Source organism: Canis lupus, chromosome 36 (genome assembly GCF_003254725.2).
Source record: "Canis lupus dingo isolate Sandy chromosome 36, ASM325472v2, whole genome shotgun sequence".
Classification (NCBI taxonomy): domain Eukaryota; kingdom Metazoa; phylum Chordata; class Mammalia; order Carnivora; family Canidae; genus Canis; species Canis lupus.
This window is the reverse complement of record NC_064278.1, coordinates 15,368,063-15,385,609: the sequence shown is the minus strand read 5'-3', so window position 1 is coordinate 15,385,609 and position 17,547 is coordinate 15,368,063. Positions and strand designations below refer to the sequence as shown.

At 38.5% G+C, this 17,547-nt stretch overlaps 1 protein-coding gene across 13 annotated transcripts in view; it reads right to left on the bottom strand.

Moving 5' to 3' along the window:
• The window catches only part of MYO3B (myosin IIIB), a 427,138-nt gene that overhangs the window by 18,340 nt on the left and 391,251 nt on the right, over positions 1-17,547 (bottom strand). For 3 of the 13 annotated variants that reach the window (XR_003141433.3, XM_025460118.3, XM_025460119.3), the window contains exons 34-36: positions 8,071-8,177; positions 7,650-7,696; positions 6,654-6,824 (exon numbers count right to left, since the gene is read on the bottom strand). Coding sequence is in view for 9 of the 13 variants with exons in the window: in XM_025460118.3 (XP_025315903.1) it covers positions 6,686-6,824; positions 7,650-7,696; positions 8,071-8,177 (293 nt within the window). In the remaining 4 variants the exon portion in view is untranslated. Of the gene's footprint in view, positions 1-1,452; positions 2,865-6,653; positions 6,825-7,649; positions 7,697-8,070; positions 8,178-17,013; positions 17,072-17,547 lie in introns of those variants that run through there. The other 10 variants (XM_025460117.3, XM_049106167.1, XM_025460125.2 and 7 more) reach the window with 7 other exon arrangements.

Sequence of the window (17,547 nt, the reverse complement as noted above, 5' to 3'; positions counted from 1 at the left end):
TTTTTTTTAATTTATTTTTTATTGGTGTTCAATTTACTAACATACAGAATAACCCCCAGTGCCCGTCACCCATTCACTCCCACCCCCCGCCCTCCTCCCCTTCCACCACCCCTAGTTCGTTTCCCAGAGTTAGCAGTCTTTACGTTCTGTCTCCCTTTCTGATATTTCCCACACATTTCTTCCCCCTTCCCTTATATTCCCTTTCACTATTATTTATATTCCCCAAATGAATGAGAACATATAATGTTTGTCCTTCTCCGACTGGCTTACTTCACTCAGCATAATACCCTCCAGTTCCATCCACGTTGAAGCAAATGGTGGGTATTTGTCATTTCTAATAGCTGAGTAACATTCCATTGTATACATAAACCACATCTTCTTTATCCATTCATCTTTCGTTGGACACCGAGGCTCCTTCCACAGTTTGGCTATCGTGGCCATTGCTGCTATAAACATCGGGGTGCAGGTGTCCTGGCGTTTCATTGCATTTGTATCTTTGGGGTAAATCCCCAACAGTGCAATTGCTGGGTCGTAGGGCAGGTATATTTTTAACTGTTTGAGGAACCTCCACACAGTTTTCCAGAGTGGCTGCACCAGTTCACATTCCCACCAACAGTGTATGAGGGTTCCCTTTTCTCCACATCCTCTCCAACATTTGTTGTTTCCTGCCTTGTTAATTTTCCCCATTCTCACTGGTGTGAGGTGGTATCTCATTGTGGTTTTGATTTGTATTTCCCTGATGGCAAGTGATGCAGAGCATTTTCTCATATGCATGTTGGCCATGTCTATGTCTTCCTCTGTGAGATTTCTCTTCATGTCTTTTGCCCATTTCATGATTGGATTGTTTGTTTCTTTGGTGTTGAGTTCAAGAAGTTCTTTATAGATCTTGGAAACTAGCCCTTTATCTGATATGTCATTTGCAAATATCTTCTCCCATTCTGTAGGTTGTCTTTGAGTTTTGTTGACTGTATCCTTTGCTGTGCAAAAGCTTCTTATCTTGATGAAGTCCCAATAGTTCATTTTTGCTTTTGTTTCTTTTGCCTTCGTGGATGTATCTTGCAAGAAGTTACTATGGCCGAGTTCAAAAAGGGTGTTGCCTGTGTTCTTCTCTAGGATTTTGATGGAATCTTGTCTCACATTTAGATCTTTCATCCATTTTGAGTTTATCTTTGTGTATGGTGAAAGAGAGTGGTCTAGTTTCATTCTTCTGCATGTGGATGTCCAATTTTCCCAGCACCATTTATTGAAGAGACTGTCTTTCTTCCAATGGATAGTCTTTCCTCCTTTATCGAATATTAGTTGCCCATAAAGTTCAGGGTCCACTTCTGGATTCTCTATTCTGTTCCACTGATCTATGTGTCTGTTTTTGTGCCAGTACCACACTGTCTTGATGACCACAGCTTTGTAGTACAACCTGAAATCTGGCATTGTGATGCCCCCAGATATGGTTTTCTTTTTTAAAATTCCCCTGGCTATTCGGGGTCTTTTCTGATTCCACACAAATCTTAAAATAATTTGTTCTAACTCTCTGAAGAAAGTCCATGGTATTTTGATAGGGATTGCATTAAACGTGTATATTGCCCTGGGTAACATTGACATTTTCACAATACTAATTCTGCCAATCCATGAGCATGGAATATTTTTCCATCTCTTTGTGTCTTCCTCAATTTCTTTCAGAAGTGTTCTATAGTTTTGAGGGTATAGATCCTTTACATCTTTGGTTAGGTTTATTCCTAGGTATCTTATGCTTTTGGGTGCAATTGTAAATGGGATTGACTTCAATATCATTATTAATCAGAAATATGTAAGCTAGAAATCAACAGTGAGATTCTAATGTATACCCATCAGAGTGCCCATATGAAGATGACTGAAAATAAAAAGCATTGGACAGAATATGGAACAATGGAAGCTCTTTTATGTCGCAGGTGTGACTGTAAATTGGTAAAATCACTTAGGAAAACAGTTTTATATCACCTACCAAAGTGCAGATATAGGTACCTTAGAACTCTGCAATCCTAATCCAAGGAACACAGCCAACAGAAATGCATACAAATAGACATCAAGAAACACACAACAATGTTCACAGTAGCAATGTCCAGAATAACCCCAAATTGGAAATAATTCACATTTGTCTATCAAAAGCAGAATGGCTAAGTCAATTATGCCATATTCATATACGGGAATGCTAAATAGTCTTGGAAATGAATGAACTACATTTATATTCTACAACACAGATGAATCTCATAAATGTAACACTGAATAAAAGAAACAAATCTCTAAAGATTATATACTACATGATTCCATTTATATAAAGTTCCCAGAACTTAACTGTAAGAGGCAAAATTTAACTACAGTATAAGTAGTAAAATTATAAAGAAAACCAAGGGAAGTATTCACCACAACAGTCATGAGAGTGCTTGTCTTTGGGGAGGTGAGTGATTGTGAATGGACAAGAGGGAGACTTTTAACATGCTGACAATGTTCCACTGGAACATTACTTTCTAATAATTTTTCAGACTATAGGAGTGGTTACATAGATAACTTGACTGTAGGTAGGGACAGTTACATGGATATTCACTTTTTGATAACTTATTAAGTTGAATCTTCTGATTTGTGTCCTTTTCTGTATTTGTATGACATTTAAAAAGAAAGTTAAAGTAGATGGAGGCATATCTGCAGATGAACCAAAACTAAGGAAAAACAGCAGCTCACAACATGAATACCAAGGGCTTGCAGTGAAGCTTTTAAAAATTGTTCTATTCCTAGGATGATTTCTATTTTGTCCAGGGTCAGTTATTTTGTCTTGATAGTATCTTTCAGCTTGTTGGTTTTCTTCATGTCAGGTATCCTTGCAGAGATACTTTCTAAAGTGAATGACATACAAAAATAGGTGTTTAATTATATAATTTAAAGTGTAAAAGGTAATCAACAAAAACTTAAAACATGCAATTGTAAGCACTGGAAGAAGTATGAGAATGAAGATAGAATTGAAATAAGTGCCCATCTTTCATAGAGGGGAGAGTAAATATTATTGAAAATGATAAACCAAGAAGATGGAAGTAAATTATTCACACACATGATGGAAACCAGTAAGGGAATTAGAATTAGAAATAATAAAAAATGGTTGCTTCTAGGGGGAGGGACTAAAGTAGGGACAGGGAAAAGAAGATCAATTTCCATTATAAACCCTTTACACTCTTTGATTTTTGTCTTGTTTTTGCTATGTGCATATTACATTGATAAATCTAACAGGACATTTATGAGATTCCAGGTTGCATCATTCTCATATACTTCACTTAAGACTTACTTCTTGAGTTTGTGACAATATGACCAGTCCAAGAATAAAATCTACAATATGTAGATGGTGTAGCTCCCATGGGGAGCCCAATGGGGGACCCGATCCTCAGACCCTGGGATCACACCCCAAGCCAAAGGCAGACGCTCAACCACTGAGCCACCCAGGCATCCCGAGAACCTCATTTCTGAACTACTGTTAGGAGTTATAGCTGTAGCAACGACTAATTATTGCAGAGCTTCTAAATAATAATTTTATAATTATTTGTTTCCTTTTGACTTATTTATGGAAATTTTTTTGAGATGATTTTGGAGATATTTAATTAGAGACAAGGCAGATACTTATTACATTGTACACAGACAAATTTTTACTCAACAGTTTGAAAAACAGCTAATATTAGCAAATCAAAAGTAGACAAGTCAATGATAAGAGTAAAACTTCCAAAACAAGAAATATCACCTTGCACCAGTCAGAATGGAGTGATAAGAAATAGCAAGAGTTGGCAAAAGGATGTGGAGTAAAGGGAACCCTCATGCACTGTTGCCTAGAATATAATTTGGTGCAAACACTGTGGAAAAAAGTATGGGTTTCCTCAAAAAATTAAAAATAGAAATACCATATGATCCAGTAATTCCATTCCACACTCAAAGAAAATGAAAACACCAATTTGAAAAGATCTATGCACTCCTATGTTTATTGCAGCATTATTTACAACAGCTAAGATATGGAAGCAACCTAAGCATCCATCGATAGATGAATAGGTAAAGAAGATGTAGTGTATGTGTGTGTATAAATACATATTCATACACATAATGGAATATTACCCATAAAAAAGAATGTGGTCTTGCCATTTGTGACAATATTGATGGACTGAGAGGGGTATTATGCTATGTGAAATAAATCAAAGACAGATACTGTATGATTTCACTTACATGTGGAATCTAAAAAACAAAACACACAAATGGACAAACATACAAACAAAAACCAGAAAGAGATTCATAAATAGAGGGAAAAAAACGAGTAGTTTTCAGAGAGGAGGAGGGTGGGAGGATAGGGGAAATAGGTGAAGGGGATTAAGAGATAACAAACTTCTAGACTGATTTTGGGGGAGGTGGAAGGATCAGAGGGAGAAAGAGAACCTTAAGCAGGCTCCATGCTGTGCATGGAGCCCAATGCAGGGCTTGGTCTCATGACCCTGAGATCATGACCTAAGCTGAAATCAAGAGTCACATACTTAACCAACTAAGCCGTCCAGGCAGCCCAACTTCCAGTTTTGAATAAGTCACAGAGATGAAAAGTGAAGCACAGGGAATGGAGTAAAAAATACTGTAATAATGTTGTATGGTGACAGATGGTAACTACACTTAGAGTAGTAAACATTGCATTATGCATTAAACTGTTGAACCACTATGCTGTATGACTATACTACAAAACTAAAATACTTATATTAAAATGTTAAAAATCTACACTAGGTATTTCTTTAAAGATTTTGTTTATTTATTTGAGAAAGAGAGAGAGAATGAGCAGGGAGGAGGGACAGAGGGAGAGGGAGAAGCAGACTCCTCACTGAGCAGGAAGCCTGATGTGGGGCTCAATCCCAGGAGTCTGAGATCATGACCTGGGTCAAAATCGAGTCAGATGCTTAACCTACTGAGCCACCCAGGTGCCCCTATACTAGATATTTTTTAAATAACAAAATTTATTTGTGTTTCTTCTGCTCTATTTGTGTATCTTAAGAAACATTACCTTTGGGGTGAATATGTGAGGAGAAAAAATTCAAGGTTTATTTTTTTTAAAAAGTAAAGTTTAACTATTGAATAATTAGCCTTTTCTATTTCTTTTTCTTATAAAATATAATTTCTGAGATCTTTAAATGCCTCATTTCATTATTTTATCTTTATAAAATGTACATAATTCTCCCCTCTATAACTGATAATGATTTTTTTTCTATTTCTTCTAGTTAATTTTTCTCAAAATCTGGGTACTCCCACATGTCTGATTTGCCAAGCATTTTAAAGTAAAAAAAAAAAATGTTGAGAACATCTGTTCTAAAGAAAAGGTCTTATAGGGCTTTTCACATCACACAGCAATCTCATAGATTGTTTTGCATAGAGTAGTTGCTCAAAAGATGTTTGTTGTATTGACTCATATTGAGTATTATAATAAATGGTATAACATTATTATAATAGGACTAGCCCAACCTGGAGTGAAAAATCAGAGCTTATGGTGTAAGAAAAGTGATTAATTGGGCAGCCCTGGTGGCCCAGCGGTTTAGCGCTGCATTCAACCCAGGGTGTGATCCTGGGGGCCCGGGGTCGAGTCGCACGTCAGACTTCCTGCATGGAGCCTGCTTCTCCCTCTGCCTGTGTCTCTGCCTCTCTCTCTCTCTCTCTCTCTCTCTCTGTGTGTGTGTCTGTCATGAATAAATAAAATCTTAAAAAAAAAGTGATTAATCATGTAGAACACAGAACTGAAAGATACTTACCTGTCACAAATGTTAGTGTGACTAAGTGAAGTTCTCCATTCACTTAAGGGCATTTACTGGATGTCCATTCTGTGCCAGGAACTACTTACTGTAGGCTCTGTGCTCACAAAGTAAGGCAAGACAAGATCCGTTGCCTACAATCACTCATAGCCTAGTGAACACTGCTGAATTCCCAGAGAATGGAAATGTACTAAACCATGTGAAATAGACTATGGCAGGTCCAAATTTTCTTTCCCTCTAACTCCTTTCTTTCCACTCCTAAGGTGATGGGAGTAAAGAGGCAAAGGCTTTAGCAAGAGAGGGGTTCATCTGCCTTACAGCAAGATTTAGGCCTCTCCTCCTAAACACAAAAAATGATCCTGTCCTTGGAGACCTTGACTAATGCACTTCCTCAGGATGGGGACACTCAGCTGCAGAACTCTGACTCTGGAAAGAGGCCTGAAGGGTTTCTCAAAGGAGGAGGGGAATGCAGGAGAGAAGTGAGGTGTAAAGGGAGGCCTGGATTTTTGCAGGGGCAAACTTTGCATGGCCTGATGTGGCAGGAAAAATAAATATCAGCATTCATGAATGGCTTATGGCGACATTATCTGTTACCCTCTTAGACACTGAGGGCACAAATGACACTTCCTGCTGTAGTGTTCAGCACTGAGACGTGTTCAGGGTCCCACAGGTACCCATGAGATGAGAAAAGGGAAAACTGCCCAGCTCAGGCTGCACTGCAGATGTGGGGAGGGCAATGAGTAGGAGAAATGGTTAGGAATCTGAACATTATTCAGTAAGGCTCAGACCCAGGCTACCGGTCCAAAGAAGCTGACCCCATTGCAGTACTTTCTTATTAAATGACAATCAGTTGATTATCATGATTGTTCTTACCCTCAACAGACATGGGGCGCAGGAAGTTCAGCTCAGTGTGGAGCAAAAGATGCTCCTTTCGAGGATGAGGAAGAAAAGAAAGGGCAGGATGGGCTGTCTTCCTCGGGAATAGAGTCCACAGGTGACAAGGATTTGTAATATTCATCTTCCCCATCAAGCACTTTGATCTGGCTGCAACAAAGAAAAGAGTTTTTAGCAGAAAAAGCGGACAAAGGCCACAGTCATCACTGGAGCAGTTGAAATTGTGTGAATATTAAGAACAGGGTTGGGTTCCCCCATGGAAGGGAAGGACAGCTTAGGGCAAGTAGCTCAGGGTCTCCTAGAACAGAGGAACTGATGTCTGATCCACAAAGCCTTTCACCTCCGGGTCACAGGCTGATCACAGGCTCAATTTAGTGGTGTCTGGAAGTTGTGATCATATTACAACTTGTCTGCCTGAATTAACTGGTCTGTCCCTGTTTGGTTCCCTCTAGATGAGAATGTTCCCTTCCTGCCCTCCTCCGGTTCTCAAACTAGTACCAGTAACCTGTGTCACTATATTCTCAGTTGCGTGGCTAACAATGAGATGAGCCACAAACTCCTTAGACAGTGTCCTCTGTCTAACCACTGGGGGAGATTTTCCTTTGTGTACCTTTAAGGCTCAGGGGCAGGGTGATGTGGGAAGAGGCCTATTTGCACTGTGTGCAATGCTCTTATTTGTGGGAGAGTTTTATACAATCTGCTACATCTGCAATTATAAGGGAAACCACAATTTCCTGGGATAATTGTGAGAAATAACATTTGCCTTGAGGTGGCAATTTCAGCCTTTTCGGACAGAATAGATTCAAGTTTTATATAGCTGCTACTGTGAAAAGTAGTTTCCAATGTCAATAATAGAGGCCATATCCCTATTTGCATATTTTTAGAAGCTTCTCTGGAAAGTTTTGCATTTTCTGTAATATCACAAAGGACCCCTTCTGTTTACAGTTGCTTAGAACTAAGAAGACAGATATTTACCCAAGTTTTCTTGGCTTCCTCTTGCTCCCTTGATATTCTAGAGTTCCCTGTGGAGAGGGCCAAGAACACACAGTCAAAGCAAAGCAGCAAGTCGTTAATTTTTAATTCAAAGTGATTTTGTGTTGAATGCAAGCAGATGCTGATAATATCAGAAGTCACAGCATAATTTTTTTGATCAAAGGGCTCAAGTGAGCCTGATGAAGCATGCATCTTGCTCGTCTTTGATAAACCACATCAATTATTCACCGTGAAGGCAGACATCCTGACATGAAAGCAACAGATAAAGAGCCTAAGCACATGTTCAAGAAGAGAGCATAAGAGAGTGGGGGTGGGGCTGGAGGGGCTGGAACAGGTATTAATAACAGAATTATTAACTGGAAACAAAGCCAGTGAAACAGCTTTATGGCCACTTTGAACTCACATTTAACTGGTTATAGTACATGGTGTCCTCAGGGCTACTCAACATTTTGGGCTGCTGACATCTTCGGCGAGGTGTTCGTTGCTTCTGTATATGACCATTTTCTGAAACTGTGATAAGACAGCAAAACTTTACTGTAAACCATCCGAGGTATTGGGAAAATTTGGGAAAAAAATGCTCTTTACATAAATGCACTTAGTGGAAACTGTGTCCCATTTTAATAGGTATGTTGGAACTCTGCTAATATTGGCAGAGATGTCATCCTAAAACACATGCACACAAATAGGAATTGCTAAGTGTAAAAACAAGGGCCATTCTAACTTTGCCTTTGTCTCTCTTAGCTAAATCAGCTGTCGAGAGTGACAGAAAACAAACTGCTTTGTCCATGCTGGTGAAGTAGAGGTTGGTGGTCAGCCTTTGTAGAGTACAGAGCCCTATCTTAGTGGGATAACTCAGGACAATGAAGGCAATCTGGGATAGTTTGCACCACATCCTACAGTGAGGGTTCAAAGACATCTGGAGCACACACACTCTTGGGTAGATGAGAAGCAAACCTTTTGGTGGGATACATTTCGGAGGGAAAATGGCTTGAACTAGTATTTACTGAAATGCTTTGAACAATACCATTGATCCATGCAATCTCTGGAGATAGTGTAAAGGAGAAGGGGAAAAGATAATTGCATGATTTCACAGAGCAGCCTCTCCGTATTAGTCCCGATTTCAGAACCCTGGACCAAGAGTGAACTGGAGATTAAAAAACCACGTGTCCAATGAAGTCATGATTTATTTCCCGTCCAAGCAGATGATTTTCATGGAATCTGCTGTCCTTTTGGCACTATATCTGAATCAGGATTTAGCAGTTCTAACCTCTTGCCAACACACATGCACATACCCCAGAGCTGCCACAGAATATTGTTCATGAATATTGTGACATTCATTGTCCAGAGAAAAGATAGCACTTTCCTCTACTGTATGTACAGCATATTCTTCCAAGGAGATTTGTCCTTGGAATCATAGTTTGATTTACTAGAGGTTCTTACTATTTAGGGAAATTCTGGGGGGAGTTTTCTAAGTAAAGAATGACTGAGCATGGACCATTCTGAATAGCAAATTATCAGTTTCCTAAGTGTGAAGTTTTGTATCTTTACTTTTCTTGAACTGGAACACATCTGTATTGAATAAGACTATAAGAACCATACAGGACTTTAGGAATCATTTATTCTAAATACCCATTTTTGGGGGGACAGGGGGAGAAAAACTGAGCCCACATATGCTGAATGACTCATCCCAGATGAAGTGGCATAGTGAGGATGCAACCCTAGACTCTTACCTCTTGTTCTAGAAGTGTTCTTTTTAAAATTATAGCATATTGTCTTTCTAACAAGAAACTATTTTATTTTTATTTTTTTTGAAACTATTTTTTTGGAAGCTGAGGTCTAAGTAAAAGTAAGCTCTGTGAAAACATATTAATTAGCACAGCACGATGACGTTGCTTGCAGAGGGCTCCAGTAGTCTTTAAAGATTTCCCTGCCCACATCTTCAGGAAATCTTTGCAAAGGACAGGAATTTCAGCTCTTGCGCTAGCACTGTCCTCAGAGTACAAGGAATCCAAAATGGAAATAGGTACTTTCTAATAGTTCCAACATACCTATCTCCTGCTTGCTTTGTGAAATCCATATGCTGTGATATGGTAGAATATAAGGTACCTTGTGTCATCTCCTCTGATTTATAGATTAATGAATAGAAGTGTCTAGAGTTAAGGTTGCTGGTGTGAACACACACTGGGGATCTAACATCTATTCTCCCTTAGATTTCCTAATATTACGGGAATTCCAACCTTGGAAATGCAAAAGACTGATCTTAAATAGTTTCTGAGTTCAGCTGGAGTTCAGCCCAGTTCAGCTGGACTTCATGTAGTGTTCACATTTGATCAGAAGCTTTTATTTATATTCTCCACTGGGTATGCTTAATATAAGATGTGGCTCTCAACTTTTGCTCTTGATGAACTTGCTTTTCCATGGCTGGGTGTTTATTTTCCAGATTCTTAGTAGGAATTAAATTATTGGGTAGAATTTTCTCAATTTTAACAATTCTCCCATAAGTTAAGAAAAAAAAAAACAACTGTTGGTGTCTGATGGTATCTATAGTATACTAGAATCTACTGTAAACTGGTATCTGATATAGCATCAAATTTTAATTTTCATTATTTTAACTTAAATATCTCCATGTTTCATGATGTTCTGCAGAATGCCATAACTTCCAAGTGTTTTGCTATTGGAACAAGTCTGAGTATCACTGATATGTGATCAATAATAAGCAACCAAACAAATATTTGGGAAATGAGTCATTGTTTAAAATAAATGGATCCCTGAGTGGCTCAGTGGTTTAGCTCCTGCCTTCGGCCCAGGGCATGGTCCTGGAGTCCCGGGATCGAGTCCCACGTCAGGCTCCCTGCATGGAGCCTGTTCCTCCCTCTGCCTGTGTCTCTGCCTCTCTCTCTCTCTCTGTCTCTCATGAATAAATAAAATCTTTTAAAAAAATAAATGGTGTGGGAACAATTTGATAGTTATATGCAAAAATATGACTTGAGTATAGATCTTATAAAATTTATGCTATACGTAAGGTGCTTTGCTGGATACTGTGGGGAAAAACAAATAGAAGTAAGATAAGATCCCTGTTTTCAGTCTAGTAGAGGGCACAGAGTCTTAAGAGGTTAAGTGACTTAAAAAAAAAGTGACTTATCATAAGAGTGCTGCTGGACTCAAGTTAGTTAAAAAAAATCTAAATTGTTTACTTTTCTCAATATGCTTTTTGATTCTTGCAGGCCACAATAAATTCCAGATGACTTATATAGTTAAACATTTTAAGTATTCCTATAAAAGCCTTAAAGGGGAATGAAATAGACTATCTTAATTAACTATGCAAGAAGATATTAATGACAAGGATGAGTTCAATATTCTTATGATGGACAGTAATGAAACTAGGATGAAAGGAAATGCAACAGAAAGATAAAAACAAATTTAAAAACATAGACACAGGAAAGTCCACTATCCATAATGTGGAAAGGCTGAAGCAAGAGAAAGATGGAGAAATATTTATAACATGTTGAAATACAATTAATGAAATGAGATAATGAAAAATACTTAGCCATCCTGACAAAGAGCTTCAACTAAAACAACTACTACTGCCTTTCTATTAATTAGGATAAATCAAAGATCAAAAGACAATGTGGAAGTGGCCTCACATACACATGAGTCCATAAGCTCCATCTCTCCTGAAGAGCAACTTGACAATAAATAATGAAAGCTAAGCAACTTGTTCCAAGAAACATGTCCTAATGAAGAAAACCAGAAGGAGAGAAAAAGACAATGTGTATGAAGATGGGTTATGATAACACTTTTTGTAGTAGGAAAAAAAAGCTAGAAACATGATAAATATTTAATAACTAGGGAGAAGTTAACTCTGAGATATGAACATAATATCATACCATGAAAGCACAAAAAAGATAAATTTAAGGTATGCTGTTGATAGATAAAAATTCAAAATCCAGAAAGAGAAGAAAAATACAAAGCAGCATATAGAACATGTATTAACTCTAAATATGGAGGGTATTATGCTGAGTGAAGTAAGTCAATCAGAGAAGGACAAACATTATATGTTCTCATTCATTTGGGGAATATAAATAATAGTGAAAGGGAATATAAGAAAAAAAAAAGAAAGGGAATATAAGGGAAGGGAGAAGAAATGTGTGGGAAATATCAGAAAGGGAGACAGAACATAAAGACTCCTAACTCTGGGAAATGAACTAGGGGTGGTGGAAGGGGAGGAGGGCGGGGGGTGGGGGTGAATGGGTGACAGGCACTGAGGGGGGCACTTGACGGGATGAGCACTGGGTGTTATTCTGTATGTTGGTAAATTGAACACCAATAAAAAATAAATTTATTATAAAAAATATGTATGCACACTGAGAAGTTCATCATGAATTTTTTTCTTTAAAAATTAAAAGAAATCAGGATGCCTGAGTGGCTCAGTGATTAAGCATCTGCCTCTGGCTCAGGGTGTGATCCCAGGGTCCTGGGATAGAGCTCTACATCGGGCTCCCTGCAGGAAGCCTGCTTCTTCTTCTGCCTATGTCTCTGGCTCTCTCTCTGTGTGTCTCATGAATGAATGAATGAATGAATGAATAAAATCTTTTAAAAAATTAAAAGAAATCAATGAGGAATGTAGGACAAAAATTATTCTTTCTTCCAATAGATGAAGACACCATGGCTAAGAAAGCTAACTCTCAAACGTGGTAGAGTGGAAGCTGGAATCCTTATCTTTTTGACTTCTGAGCCAATAGTTTGCTTATAAGAGATACAAAACAATAGGATTATCTGGCAATTGCCAAACTAGTTCGTTTGACTAGTTTATGTAGACAAAATGGGCAATTCAAGTTTGAAGATAAACATTAGTTTATGTGTTATTTGAAGACAGTGATGTTCATATTCTGAAAGTGGCCTATTTCTATGTAAGCCAAGCCAAACTCTCCCATTTGCAGTACTCTGCGTGCTACTTCCTCACAAAGCTTTTTGAAAGTATCTTATGCCATGAGTATGTTTTAACATAGGTCTCTTTCCCTTTCAAGAATCCCTGCACCACCTTTTCCCCTTGTGCCTCTTTATTTCATATTTGAGACCTGAACACATCTTTTTCTTCTGAGTTTTCCCAGAACTTTATAGTAAACTGGAGATAAATCTGTTGCAAAATGCAGGAAATGTAAATGGCATTTCAATTAGGAGCACCAGGACAGGCATACTCCTTGCTCCCTAACCCCAAATCATCACACTGTGTGGCTGCACAACTGGCTAAGCCCTTGGTGAGAGACAAACAGCTGAATTCAGTTGATGGCATCGTTACATAACTTCAAACAACTGGTTTGGAGATTTCATATTTCAGTTCTCTTTATTGAACATGCAGGTATATCCACACTAGAGTTGCCAGATCAAATACAGAGCACCCAATTAAATTTGAATTTCAGATAAACAACCAATACTTTTTTTAATCTAATAAAATCCTGTGCAATATTCAGGACATGCTTGTATTAAAAAGTGATCAGTTATTCATTTGAAATTCAAATCTAGCTGGGTGTTCTGTACTTTTTTGTTGTTGTTAAATCTGGCAACCCTAATTCAAGCACAATTTCAAGTCACAAACAAGATCTTTTGTTTCCTTTTAGGGTCTCAGAGATGAAGAAGGAAACTATTTCCTCACTCTGACTTGCTGGGTTACAGCTATTTTGGCTACAAATACTTTTTTCACCCTTTACAAATGTGCCATTCTGATCAATTTTCTAGCAGGATCAAATGAGGAAAGGATAACTGCAAAGGAGGGTAGGATGGGGCATACAGCCCAAATATTCCCCTGCTTGATGGGACAGTATGGATTCTGGACCCCTAAGGAATGGACAGGCAGTGGGCAGGGTTCCTGGGAGGAAAATGAGGAGCATACTGGGAGAACCACAGTCCTATGTACCCTCCCGGTGGGCCCTCAGCAGGCAGGAATATGTTTTGAGTGGTTAGACTGCTGATCTGATTGCCATTTTGTGGATGAGGCATTCCCAGGGTGACTTGCCAAGTAAAACATCCCCTTGAAGCAAACAGTGTTCAGTGTTCTAGATTTACAGATGGCAAATCCCATATGGGGTTACTAGATATATCCCTGGAGCATGAAATAGCATTAGAGTTATGCAAATAACTTACAGAGCTCTATCAACTCTGTGCATAAAGGGAGGTACATCATTTCTATTACCAAAGTTCTCAGGGCAACTGGGGGGGGGGGGGACAGTAGCCTAGCTGTCAGCTGGATAATCTTTCTCCTCAGTGATGGTTGATCATGCCACATGGTACTCCAGTGGACACTTAATGAAATAGCCTCCAATGAGATTACTTTTTTCTGGCTCTTCTACTTACCATTTCATTTTTATGTATCAAATCTTGTTTTACAAAGTAGCTTTATCTTCATTTCATCTCATTTTGGAAAGGACACTAATCCCAAAGAGATAACAGAGACACAGGGAGAATAAGGGATTGCAAAGCATGTTAGAGGCAAAGTATAACTGAAAATTCAATTGCAAATTCCTGTGGGTCATTCTCTTTACGTTACACCAGTCGTTCAGTTTTTAGAAATGCTGGTGCCCAGATCAGGACCTAGGTGTTGATATTTAAAAACAAAAATTTCCTTGGATTGGTTATAATGTACAGCCAGGGTTGAGAGCCACTATACTAGATCACATGAAATCTTTCCTTACCAATAAGAATCACACTGGCAGAGTCTGCAATAATCTGTACTACCTTAAGAATGCTGTCTATGGAAGAATCTTCTCAACATGTTGTAAACCGCTTGTTTCTGATATACCCCGAGGCACAGGCTATTTGGGGATGCTTGGAGCCTTGACAGGGAATAGGAGGGAAGATATGATGCCCTGGGAGTTCAGATTTTCAAGTTTAAGCTATGACATAAAGGATGATTAATCTCTGTGGTTTAGCCCCCTTCCTTTTATATCTAAGTCGTCTGAGCCCAGGGAGCAGGGCCCTTCTGCTGGTCTCCCTTCAGAGACAGGACTAGAATTCAGGTCTTTTGACTCAAAATCCCAAAGTTAGGCCAGGGCCTTTACAATGATGCTTGTTCTTTCACTGAGACATTCTTGTAAGTTTTCACCTCACCATGTCTAACTTCAGGAGGGACTAAGGAATTCAGTGGGCTTTTGTAAAACACACACACAACCAGAAAGAGAGATTTTCTCCTGGGGTGCATGTAATTCAGATCTTCCTTTCTAAGATGAAAGGAAAGCTACAAATTTTCCCAGTTGCCATGTTATGTCATGAACAATCTTCTTCAAAATTGCAAAATTGCTACAAAGAAAACATCCCTGAGTTAAATTAGTGCCTGCGGAAGATGGTGGAGTTATAAATTGTCTATGTGAAATCTTCTCCTTACTAGCTAGGGAAGTGGAAATAACTTCCCCTAAAACTATTTTATAGCTCAGGGCTTGGCACACACTTAACAAATAATGAATGAATGCATAGTGACCATTCACTATTCTTAAGATCTGTTCCATCTATGTGGCCCACTCTTTGGTTCTGTCAATCAAGATATTATTGCCAAGGCTTCCAATAGGAAAGAGGGCCTTTCCTATCCTAGGACATCTCTGGGAAACTTAGTCTACCAAGGAGAGAGATGAAGCCAGCCTCTTAAAAACAAAGTTGATTAGTATTTTTTTCTTAATATCTTTTCAATATTTTTCTAGGACTATGCATTCACTTTTCTTCTTTTTCTTGAAAGATTTTATTTATTTGAGAGAGAGCAAGCACAAGCAGGAGGTAGAGGCAGAGGGTGAAGCAGACTCCTTGCTGAACAGGGAGCCAGTGGCAGGGCTCAATCCCAGGACCCTGAGATCATGACCTGAACTGAAGGCAGATGCTTAACTCACTGAGCCACTCAGGCATCCCTGCATTCACTTTTCTTTTTCTTTTTTATTTATTCATGAGAGACAAAGAGAGAGAGGCAGATACACAGGCAGAAGGAGAAGCAGGCTCCCTGCAGGGAGCCCAAGGTGGGACTCGATTCCGGGTCTCCAGGATCACACCCTGGGCCAAGGGCAGATGCTCAACTGCTGAGCCACCCAGATGCCCCTCACTTTTCTTAACAACAAAAAATTCAGTCACTTATTTGTTACTGCTTTCTCCCCCTACTTAACAAGAAAGTCATATTTTCCATATTAACCTACTTGAAAAATAGTACATTTCTTTGAGAGTTTCATTTTTTTAAGGTTTGGTTTTTAAAATAATTTCTATACCAAACATGGGGCTCAAACTTACAACCCCAAGTTCAAGAGTTGCATGCTCTACCTACTGAGCCAGTCAGGTGCCCTTGAGTTACATTTTTAAAGTAATAAATGAACATCATGTTCAAATAAATTAAGCAATAAAAAGTCCATCTTTTTTCTGCATCCCATGACCCCATCCTTAAAATAGTAGTAAATCCTGGAACCAGTTTCTTGTCTTCCTGATTGGTTTAAATGGGATCATTTTTAATAGTTGTATGGTATTTCATTTAATGAATGATGCATGATTAACCTATATCATTTCCTATATTGAGCATGAAATTTGTTTCCAATGTTTTCCTATAAGCAGTATTATAAGGAACATATCATAGTTTGGTTTTTGATAATAATCTACATTAATTTCTTAAGATAAATTCCTAGAGGTTGAATTATTGGCTAAAAGGTATATATATTCTTATAAGTTATGATTTATGGCCATTTGATTCATCCCAATTGCCATCCAGAAAGTATACAGCAAATATACTTCTAGCACCCGAACCTGAGATTTGTCCATTTCTGGAGGCCCTCACCAGCGTGGGACAGCATCTTGAAGAAAAAGTCTGATAACTGAATAGGTGAAAAATGGCACATCATTTGTATTTTGAGTTGCATTTCACTGATTACTTGAAAGGAGGATTGTCTAGCTTTTCCCTCTCCCTGTTTATTACCATCTGTGTTTCAGGATTCCTCTGGAGCTGAAAGCAGTAGCAAAGTTCATAGTTCCTGGCTGGGCCTAACCTGCATGGAACAAGCTTTGCCTGCCTGTTTGTGATGGGATGATAGATGAGAGTTCCCACTGGCTAACAGGTGTCGAGAGACCTCCTTTGAAAATTAGCATACTGTAGCAAAGCATTTCTCAAACTTCTGTCGTCATCCACCATTTTTTTGCTATATTTATGATACCTGAACTATTCTTCATGTAGCATTCTTAAAATCAAGTACTTTTTTTTCTTACTTAAACACATTTCTTTAAAAATGAATTTTTATTCACTGGTGTACTAAATGGAAAGCCAGTGTCATTTGCCACAAATAGAAGTAAATCATAAAGTAAATACAATGAAAACAAAACAGTACTATCACACCTGAACTGGTTTCTGTTGATTGTGTTTCCAACAGAATGTTCTGGGCTTCTTTAGAAGGCTTGTTAAAAAAAGAGAGGTAAGTGTGAGAGGAATTTAAGACATATTAATATAGCTACGATTTTCTCCTCAATATGAAGACTTTAAATAGAATTGAAGAAGGAGTAACCTTCTTTTACATGATTCAGTGTTACTTAAGGTTACATCCACACACTGTCTAAAATCAATTTGCAGACCACTGGAGGCCTATGTCCCACACTTTGAGAAATATCAGTGTTGTGGAAGAAAAAACCCCACAAGGTTTAGAAAAAGTACAGCATGAATCCCACCTCTAGCACTTTAATTAGAGAGTCTGAACTTGGTGATGATGACAACCCTACTAAGGTTGTGGTAAATATGTCAGATAATGTATGAAGAGAGAAAACCTGGGCACCCGAGGCAGAGTAGGTGCTCGTAAGGGGTTATCATAATTTTTGTTATGTGGAAGTGGTTCACGATCCTAGTTGCACATTAGAATCCTCTGAAGAAATTATAAAA